This window comes from Juglans microcarpa x Juglans regia, chromosome 3D (genome assembly GCF_004785595.1).
Source record: "Juglans microcarpa x Juglans regia isolate MS1-56 chromosome 3D, Jm3101_v1.0, whole genome shotgun sequence".
NCBI lineage: Eukaryota > Viridiplantae > Streptophyta > Magnoliopsida > Fagales > Juglandaceae > Juglans > Juglans microcarpa x Juglans regia.
The window spans coordinates 36,104,094-36,115,269 of NC_054598.1; the positions used below are offsets into that span (position 1 = coordinate 36,104,094).

The following is an 11,176-nucleotide window of genomic DNA, read 5'->3' on the forward strand; positions in this document are numbered from 1 at the left end:
GCAGGACGAAATGTAGCAGCTCATCCCATTTTAGGAAGGGGTTGTTACAGTGGACTCACCCATTTTGCGTGATAGGATTATAAAAGAAATATGAGATAAGTGTCGAGTGACGTAAGTGAATTTGTCATGAGCTAGTTGAGAGAAGTTTTGCTAGTGTTTAGTTTATTTTGCTTGAAAAATTTTTTTAGACATTTTTATTTTGGAGGACTTTTTGTATTTAAATTCTCGTTAGTGGATTTCATATTAAAGGGTTTATCTCCAGGTCCTTAGCGTGACTTAAAAGGTTAAAGAATTCATGATTAAGAGGTTTTCATTTTCAACAATGGTACTTAGTTTTTGGATGTCACTTGATTATTATGATAGATGCTAAGGTGTTTTTGTCATTTCGGTAATATTTACGAGTAAATAATCACTATAGAATTATTCATGACAAAGACAAGTTTGCCTTATAATGGAAAGAGATGACAACTTTTAAAATTGGTGTTGTTGTAAATTGAGTTACGTGTTAAACCCATCGAATGCCTCTAAAAGATTAAGGCTGAGTATGCTTGGATGGTAGAAGGAAGAGAGGATCTGACAAAGATAATGAGTTAATTAGAGATAAAGGAAAAGTGAGACATAAAGTTATTAATACTTAAAGCATGGGACAGAGACTTGAAGGAGAGGCGGCAACAGAAAGAGGGGTTTTGGATTTGTTTCCATTGGACTTGGATTGAGTTCTGGAAGAAAAGGGAATCAAAGAGCTCCAAGATGATTCTTCATATATATAGAAAACTCCATGAGAGTAATTATATGGTACATATTTAAAAAAGAAACTGTTCTAATAATTTATTTGCTAGCTAGCATCTAATTGAGAGGCTAGGGATTTCTTTCTCAAATTAAGTAAATAATATTAATTAATCACGCATACGATGTAAAAATTCTGCCCACTTCGGTTAGCTTCTAGCTAGCCCATTGAAATTAATTAACTTGTGACAAGTTTTTAAACATCTAAACATAGACTCAAAGCTAACGTGATCATATATAGTTACATGATGCACGTACGCACCATGTTTCAGAAATCAATTCAGCTTGATCTGCATCGTATATATGTAGCGATGTCAGAAAAGAAACGTAGCATGCAATATATCTGTAATACTATAGAGAAACTTATATTTCTTTCCAAGAGAAACAAGAGAATTATTGAATTTCTATTGGCTTGCACATCATTTATTTTCGCAAGTTAATTACCTTTGACACATGATCTAGTCTTCCAAATATAAGAGATCTAGATATTTGTATGTAATTTAGTAACACTAAGAATTTTAAAGTTGAGACTTCATGCACGTAATTATATATGCCAACCATTTAGCAATTCTCAGCTATAGGAATGGGATGAATAAACAACGCTTGCACGCAGTCCTTAGTCTCACCGTCTCCAATGCCATGACCATCTCCATGCTGGTACATGAACTGGGACACCCTTGCAATGTTCATTGTGATCTCATTAAATGTTTTAGAGAATGGAGAACTTGCAATGCATTCTCCATTAATCGTCTTCCATGTTGCACTAATCAAGAACCTCATGTATTGACGAGCCTCTTCCTCACTAGCACCAGTATCATTCATGTAGCATTGGATTGATTTAGGATTATCCCCCCTCTTTAACTCGTCCTAGGTTACAAAACACATAAAAAAACATGTTATCCTATGTTCATATGAAGTACTAATCCAAAATATTTTTTATAAAATAATTAGCATAGTGTGTTTTACTAACAGTAGATGTTCCGAGATCATCTGCAAGTCGCACAATGAATGATGGCAAGCGAATTATATCGGGATACTCTTCCAATGAGTCCAAGGCTTCCTCTGTTATGGGATTTGTGACGAAAAAATAACAATGCACCAGTATATTTGGTATTGTTACTGTGATCCATGCACATTCAAGGTATTCTTGAAGGCTTGGTGTATATCGGTTGTAAAACCAATTTGCCTCCATCAAATAAGATCTACATATATCTGCCCACTAAAAGATTTATGGTGGATCAATGAATTAGAAGAGTTATAATAGAAAGAAAAATAAATGATATTTGTAGTAGTGAGTGCACATGTACCGTGCAATCACTTTGAAAAAAGTTAATAAATACGAGACCCACATGAAAAAAAATTAATTTTTTATTAGTGGACCTCACTATTTTTCAAAGCAACTGCATGACACTTCTACAATCCACGACTATATGTAGCATTACTCTAATAAAAAATAAGTTCTAGGGTAAATAGTGAAAAGTCTATCTCTTACCCCCTTTTTCATGTACGACATGATGTTGCATCCCTTTTCCTTGAGAGTGTCAAATGCCATTTCATTAATTGTGTTGTAGACGGAAAGGAAACAAATCTGCAGATAATAAGGAAGTTGTTCCATTCCATTGACGTCCCATCTAGATCACATGAAAAAAATTACATATAAGTATTTGCATCAAAGATAAGCAACCATATTTGAAGTATTGGAGGTGTGCTGCCATTAACACAAACCTCTCAATAGTATTTGTAAAGAGCTCAAGTTCTTCTAAAGTGCCATAGACATCATAGACATCATCTATTGTTGTCAACAATGCACCGAGCTTTGCTAACATTCTCCTCTCATATCCAAATTGAGGTTGATTTATTGCTCCTGTTGCCCATAGGAAATTCTCCACAACCCTATCCCGTGCAAAGCTCAAATCTCCAAGGCCAGTGCTCCTCCACCACCTTTTGTAGGAGACAAGGAAATAATATCAGTTGTATAACTAGAGCATATATTGCAGATTCTTACCTCTCTAATCTAATATAATATCAAGCAAGGGGATGTTTGGCGTAAACATGATGAGAATTCTCAAAACTTCTCAAAATTTCATGCACAAACACTTTTGAATTTCAAAATGAGGATAAACGTGCCCTTTTACCTTGACACTTCTTTTAGATCTTCTTGGTGGACTGCTTGTACCATGTTATAATCCAGTTCTGCAAGCTCAAGCAAGGTAGAGTTCATATCTTTTCTATTCTTATATGCATCAATGAACCACCTCGTTTCCAACCTTATCACTCTCCAATGTAGTGGAAGCTCGAGGGCATGACTAACCATCATACAAAGATATTGATCTTTGCTTTGATCCACATACTCTTTAAGATGTTTGGTTGCAAAATCTCTTGCTTCCTCCAAGATGCTTTCGCCATTTCTCAAGTGGAACGAGGCTTCATACAAAGCCAACATTCCTTCAATATCGATACAAAGACATTCTTTGAAATTCCCCTCTTCATTGAAGTAACTTTTGAAAGTCTCTGAAACAACAAAGCACACCAATTGTTAAAAATAAATGAGGGGTTATGAATCAAATATTTATTTATTTTTGTCAAAGCATTACTATTATGTTGTTTACCTTGAGGTACATCATATCCGTGTTGTCTCAGTAGTCTAAACTCAACAGCTGTAGCATACAAACTCTTCTTCTTGCAAACGTCACCACTATGGTGAGTATTATGTTTATTCTCCAATATCCTCCTTATTTCATCCTCAAAGTGGTAAGATACTCCAAGTCTTTGCAAGATGTCAATCAGCTCGAGTTGCTTTATAGGATCCACCACTTTGTGAAACATCATTGTTACTTCTCCTTTCAACTTATCAATCTTTCGGGTGAATGCCTCCCCCTATAAATTAATCCAGAGTTTTGGATAATCTAACAACAATTATAAAAACTATTTAGCAAAATAAAAAGAAAATAGAAGTTGCACACTTTACCATGTATTCACTTGTTAATGATTGGATGTAATCATAATTCCAAATGGTAGGATGGTAATTTGCTGATCGTCGGACAATGGTGGAATCAATAGTATTTGAGTTTTCTTCGGGGGCCATGCTTTGTGAAGGATGGGGTACAAAGCCCCCTTTCCCTCTTGTTAAAGCTGAGATGCGTTTTTTAGGTGGGAGCAATGTAGAGGGTTTGCAATTTCGGATTGAATCAAGAACGCCAAGACACATTGTGTAAGGCATGATTAGTGAAGCTTTGCTTTTCTAATTAAATAGATTGTTGTGGAACATAAGCTTCAGCCTTCAAGCATATGACCCTTTTATATCTACCCTTGGGGCGGCTATATAGCAAATAAGGTTATATAATTGGAAATGACGTTCTAAATTATAAATGAGGAAGTCAAGTGATCTTCAATAAGCTGGGCTATATGCCAAATTGTTGTCTGCCGTTTTTGAAACGTTTGATGTGATCTTTCCGTGATAACTTCCTTGCCGCCTTACATATTAAAAACATGCACAAGTATATAATAAGCATATTAAAACATTTAATATGCCAATTGATCTCAATATTGTTTTAACACGTAAAGGTCATTAATAATCAAATTTCTTCTCAATATAGACTACGAAATAATTTATAGAAAAGACTTCATTTATTTTGTTTCGAAACCTTGTCCTAACATTATGAAAAGCTGAAAAAGTTTCTTTGATTTTTTTTTAATATCAAAACCTAGTCTTAACAATTTTTATGATTTAAAGTTTTTAACTTGTCCATATTGTTCAACTTAAGTTTTCAAAATAATTGGTAAAGAAAATAACACATGAAAAGTCATTTTAATTATGATATTCAAAACTAATTTAACCGTATGTACAACATAATAAATCAAACTAAAAAAATTGGGTTTACAAGATGAATCAATGAGCAAATATATGATTTATGGAAAAATAAACCATGTTTGGGATTGAGTTGTGATAAATGGTAGTGAAAAAATAATAAAAAAGTAATGAAAAAATATTGAATAGTAGTAAAAAGTAAATAAAAGTAAATAAAAGTAAATAAAAGTATATAAAAAATAATAATAAAATATTGAATAGTAGTGGAGTGATCTGACTACCTGAACAGAAGCCTAAGTCTATTTCCTTTTATGAGTTTGAGTCAACTTGTCAAATCTATTCATGATGGCTTTGTTCTTAGGTTATATTCTTGACTTTATCTCTTTCTTACTTTTATTGATGGCTTAGATCCAGTCAATTATATTCCAATAGTTTTCCGCGTTTCTCAATATCAATTTGCTTAAATCTACACAATAGACTGGAATGGAGGAAATACTTATTTCCAAGGATAAAACCATGAAAAGATAGGACACGTTGACTTAGACTCATAAAAGGAAAGAGACTCAGATTCCTGAAAGGAATGAGATTCACAAGGCAAGTTGGACTCAATCACTCTAAGGAAATACACCTTTTTATAAGACAGAGATCTCCACAAGTCTGACAGACTCTCTACAGAAGCTCCCTACGTACAAGCTTTATCACAAATAGCGACTCCAAAGGACCTTCTCTCAAGCAAAGCATTATCTTCAACCTTTTGAAACCCTAAATTTTTCCATTTTATTGAGAGATATGTGAGGTCATGAGAGATTGTAAGATCACCCATTATAGTGAATTTTACCCCAAAACAACCCGTGGACGTAGGCTTTTATGCCGAACAACTTAAAGCCCTCTTTATTTATCTTTATTTTTTGTTCTCTATTTATGTTATGGATGAATGTGAAGAGTACTGAATTAACACCCCAATCATTGTCGTGGGTTGGGAATAATCATTTCCTCCCTTCCGATCTGTTGTGCGAATTCAAGAATTACTAATTGGCACCATCTGTAGGATATGATTATTGTCTACACCGGAAGTGGGTGAATGAAGATTTTTCGACATACAAAATCATCCCCGAACAAGCAGATGGAACACCCTTGAGATTTGGTTTCTGAAGATTTTCTCAACTGAAACTCCTTGAGGTTCCACGAGAAACCAAGGGGGTTGTACCCCTCGGGAATATACTTCACTGGAAATCACCCACATGGTGCGGAACACCGACTACGAAGCCCATCTTGGACATCGCTCAGGCATCTCAATTTCTTGTCATCAGAATAGACTGTTCAATATTGCGAGTACCCCGGACCTTCATCATGCTCTAGCGAAATGACTCAGGTTTACAAATCTCAAACTTGTAATTTATATTACACTTATATATTTGATTTTTGGTGAAAACCTCTCAGGACTGGTGAACTCGGCCTCACGCAACAACAGTGCAGTTGACTATCCCCTCCTAAAACACCGAAGACGAGTCCAAAAGCTTGGGGAGACGAACACAAAAAATGAATCCAAAGGCTTGTGGTGACAAAAAGGATGTGCATGTCAGATGACCCCACGACCCTCCTAAACACCAAAGGCTCGCGACGATGGAAAGGTTGCGCAGGCCAAAGGACCCCGCGACCTTCACCATAAAAAAGGGCGCGCAGCTCAAAAGACCCCACAACCCTTGCAAAACACCTTCTCCAGCAAATGCCGAGTGACGACACTCGTGCCAGAACTATCACCAGTGGGTTACCTTCGGGAACGAGCCTCCGAACTCTACAACTGGCTCGCGTGGGTTTTCCTTGGGAACGAGTTGACGGGCTCAACAACCGCCTAATGTGGACTAATGGAGTTCACGGGCTTCCTGACCGCTTAAGCGCGATTTATAGCCAACAAACTATAACATCAATCCTGAAAATAGGAACATCAAGTGACAATTTTCACCAAGAGGCAAAAAATCCACTACTACCAACAATAGCAAAAACAATAACGGAAATATAAACAAAAAGCCAATCATGAAAATATGTACTCTTTGCCAACAATAAACAATCTCTTACCCAAACATCCACAAAAATAAACAAACTCAAAACCAAGCTCCGCGATCATACCTAATGCAGTCAAGGACATCTCCCGCCTAAGTTGAGCTTCGAGCTCGCACCTAATGTGGTCAAGTACATCTTTCGCCAAAGTCCAGCTCCAAGCTTCGTGCTTGCACCTAACACGATCGAGTACATCTCCCGCCAAAGTTAAGCTCCCTACTAGGTACAGTCAAGCACATCTTCCGTTGAAGCCAGGCCCCACGCTCACACCAAATGCAGTAAAGTACATCTCCCACCAAAGCCAAGCTCCAAGCTTGGCACTACCTATCTCTCCAAGCTAAGCTCTTCACTGCCTAGCACAAAACAAACAAGAAAACCTAGGACCATTTTTTGAAATTTATTTGTTCTGCAAATTATTGACTTGAAGATTCTCAAGGCTTTCTTGTTGAGCAAATTGATCTTAAGAATTACGAAGAACTGTTGAGATAGAATTGATCGTGTCCAACCCATTGCTAAAAATAAAGGAACATATAAAGTCAAGAATTTAACTCAGGGGCAGAGCCAAGAAGAGATAAGAGACTCAAACTCCCAAAAGAAATGAGGTTCACAAGGTAAGTTGGACTCAATCACTCCAAAGAAATAGAACTCTATATAAGAAGGAAATCTCTACAAATGAGGAGACTCTCCACAACTTCTTTACGCATATAGTCCTTCACGTGTAATGACTCCACAAGATCTTTCCTCAAGGGAGGCATCGTCTTCAACCTCCTAAAAACCCAAAGTTCTCTTTCGTATTGAGAGCGATTGACGCCATAAGAGATTATAAAATCACTTATTATAGTAGATTTTGCCTAAAAACAATCTGTGGATGTACGCTTTTATGCCGAACCATATAAATCTATGTGTCCTGACTCCTTATTTATTTATTTATAAATTCTTTTATGGAGTAATGCAAAGAGCACTGTATCAAAACCCGAATCATTAAAAAACTAAAATTCAACGACACACAAATAAAGTCTAGGGTTTACCAACTATCCATGGTGACAAATCTCGAGTTTAACAACAAGGGGTGTGCAGCGTGCAATCAGCTTCTTGATTGCCTGGAATTTCTTTTTCAATTGGTCATGGTCGTGCTGCGGCGAAGTTTCTATCAACAACATCATAGGTGTGGCCGCTCAAGAGATGAGGAGTGAGGGTTACCATAACTCATGGTTTACAACATGATCAAACTTGTTTTCGGGTCCAAGTGCCTCTCCGGTTGTCTTTGCAAACTTTCAACGAATTTTCCATCAGTCTTCGAAAATTTCTCACTTGTCACAAGGACTCAGCATGAATAAAAGTAGTCGTTGAGATTCTTTCTGTTAAAACTTCTTTTTTTTTTCCCTAGCCGCCTTACATATTTTTCTACATTAGGTTGAAAGATGTTTACTCCAACGTATTAATAAAATATTATTTTGATACTTGGATATAAAAATAAAAATATTTAAATTTCTAATGGTAGAAAAAATTCTGCGTAAAATTAATAATATTTAGTTTACATATAACGTAAGCAAACAATTGCTCTCTTTTTTATGGTTATATATTTGTTAATTAACTAATTTATGTTTTAACAATGCTTGTAAACCACATGCACAGGGGACCTGGCAATAATAATATTAAAATTTTAAATATTTACAAACAAAAATTAATGGTGATTAAAATTATAATATTTAATTGTCAGATTATTTTACCAAAAAAAAAAAAAAAATTAAAGAGTCCTTACATATTACTTAAGCAAACAGCTGTTCTATTGAGTTTATGCAATGGTAGAAATATGTAATAGATATCTTTTGCAGGGACAAACCCAAGCTGATTTCTCTAGAGGGAGGCTAAGAGATATATCAAAATTTGTATATGTTAGAAATATTATATCAGAATGCACAGCGGAAGCGATATTACCTTATAGGAAATATCTCGGATCTAGTGCGGTTGTTCCACGGATTATCTAGCGTCATTGTTCTTCCACAATCTTTGCATCGATGGTGGAGTGTGCTATGTGGTAATACCAGAGCAACACTCACACGTTCCACAGCCAAGATGTCGTGACTAGAAAGAGAACCATTTTGAGAGAGAGATCATATTTTTTTTTATGCAAAAAACATCCAAAGGGGAGAGGGGCTATGTAAATAGCCCTTCTAAGTGTAACCCCCGGCTGGCCTTTAATGGCCAGTCATCAAGTCTCATGAAGTGGTTTAAGAACCACTTCATAACCACCAAGAGAAGGTGAAGGGGTGCCCACTATGGGTGCCCCTTTCTTACATCTCCGACTCACACATAGTGGGCAAGACCTCAGGTCTGCATCCCTCAATATGTTCTCAATCTTGTTTATACTGGCAAATAGGCCGTGCGACCATCGAGCACAGCTGTAAAAGAAAAATGGGAGCACTATACCAAATCTCTCCGAGAGAAGACCAGCATAGCAACATCCCTAAAAGTGTCTCGTTATGCCCCGACTTATTTGGTCACATCAGACCAAGCATCCCTAATCCCTCTCGAGTCCAAATGACTCAGAGCAATGCTCAATCTCCATAAAACATGATGTACTCACAGCTATATCACAACTCCCAAGAAGCAACATAACTTGCCGGCAATGAGTAGACACCATTATCGATGTGTTACCAAATAGTCTTCCCTTCGCGCTCATGTCATTTAGTTTCAGTCTAGTCGCTTTCCCAGCAATGCCTCTTTAGACCGCATCATACATGGCCATAGATAACATGCCAAAGTAGTAGACACTAAAACATCAACCTCGTAACATAGTTAAAGGTCTCCTAAGGGCATAAATAAATTAAGGTCATCAATTATGACCTACAGGACTCACACGGTGAGGAAGCAGGGAACCATTCACTCAGCTCTACTGTTGGTTGCAAAAGCACATGTAATATAAAATACATGTTACGGTAGATTTCTCTTTTCGAATAAAAAGCGTATATCTAATCTCAATACACCGTACAGATCTTAGTCTAGTCGCTATCTCAGCGCCTATCCCGAGTCCCTCCATTTGCTCGCTATCCAAAGCGCCAAAGAGGATCTCGCATCTGGCTAAACCACAGGCTACATAGATTGTGGGAAACCATGCACGGTCGTTAGACCTCATCTTAGCTCCTACTAAGGTGACATATCTTTTGTATCTTACAACTTATCCCTCTCTGGACAAGTACTGAGTGACACATTGTCTCATCTTTGCTCGCTATCTCTTTATAGCGCCAAAGGCGATCGCTCGTGTGAGTGAGTCGATCTAAGCCTGTCAATATACCTTTTTCACCATAACTCCTAAATTTATGGTGAATATGTGTGCTTACCAAAGAATGCTTCTAATCTCTAATCACGCCACATGATCATAGAACACATCAGTATCATGTGCATGACGAGCAATACCGTGAGGTACAGAGAAATCACATGGTCAACAACAAATTATTAAACCGCAACTCTCAAGTGGTGTTTAATGACCATTTCTCTCCATGCGCATTCTAATGTGTAGTAACTTTCCAAAACATGCTCCTACCAAGAGACTCAACTTTTACATGTAAAAGTCCTTTGCACAACTATGAAGTTAGCGATAACTCATCGCGAATCTAATTTAGGTCAAACTCACAATATAAGTCGTAGATTCTAGTCAGCAAGTCTAACTGCGATTTATAAGAATCTACAAGGTGACCTCAAATGTTATTCAACAAACTTAATTTGCGACTTCAAGGTTTCATATAAATCTCTTGCACTCAACAAAAGCATGTGAGATAACCATAATTTATTTTTCATTAAGGGTAAAGCGATTAGGGCCTTTGCCCCCAAAGACAATCATAATAGTCTAGTCATTACTTTTAACGACCATCGCATCACAAACTCACTTAACAAAGTAAGCCATATTTACCCTCTAACAAAATCTTAACCTCTAACTCCCATGAGCAAATCATAATGGAAACACCAAACAGTATAGACAAAACTAGATTCTTTAGTATTTTCTATCTCAATAATTGTCTATGGATTTTGAACAAGAGCTCCTAGAAACTGTTTTTCTTATAAACAGTCTCACAAGACATGAAACCTGAGCTTCTTTTCACAAACTCATGTCCATCACCTAGTAGTATGGAAAACCTCTTATTAGGCGACAATTAATTATTTAAGACAACCAGTTCACAATATCTCTTATGATGACACTTTTCTAATATTGTCAACAACGTTCAAAGAACCACATTTTATTCAATAAGTCGTTTAAAAAAAAACAACTAGGTACATTGGGTATCTTTGAATAGATGGTTTGTTTGGGCCGCATGTAAACAGCACCAGCAACATTCATTCGCTTTATGTACCAAAATAGTACTAGCAATAATCATGCACTCAAAGTACTTCATGCCTAAACATCACAAAAGCGAACCATCTAATTCTCCTATGAGAATCAGCTATTTAACACCTTCAAGAAAAGTTTCAATAAATATGCGATCAATAGCTATCTAAATGCAACTCAATTAGTGCCAAGAGATGGAT

The 11,176-nt window shown here is 36.6% G+C and overlaps 1 protein-coding gene across 1 annotated transcript; it reads right to left on the reverse strand.

Moving 5' to 3' along the window:
- Positions 1-1,347: 1,347 nt before the first annotated feature.
- LOC121255276 (myrcene synthase, chloroplastic-like) lies at positions 1,348-3,994 on the reverse strand. The gene is made up of 7 exons (XM_041155549.1): positions 3,755-3,994; positions 3,396-3,663; positions 2,922-3,297; positions 2,512-2,727; positions 2,279-2,417; positions 1,757-2,005; positions 1,348-1,653 (listed from the first exon to the last, which is right to left on the reverse strand). The coding sequence occupies exons 1-7, from the start codon at positions 3,992-3,994 to the stop codon at positions 1,348-1,350; spliced, it is 1,794 nt and encodes a 597-aa protein (XP_041011483.1).
- Between the last annotated feature and the right edge of the window lie 7,182 nt (positions 3,995-11,176).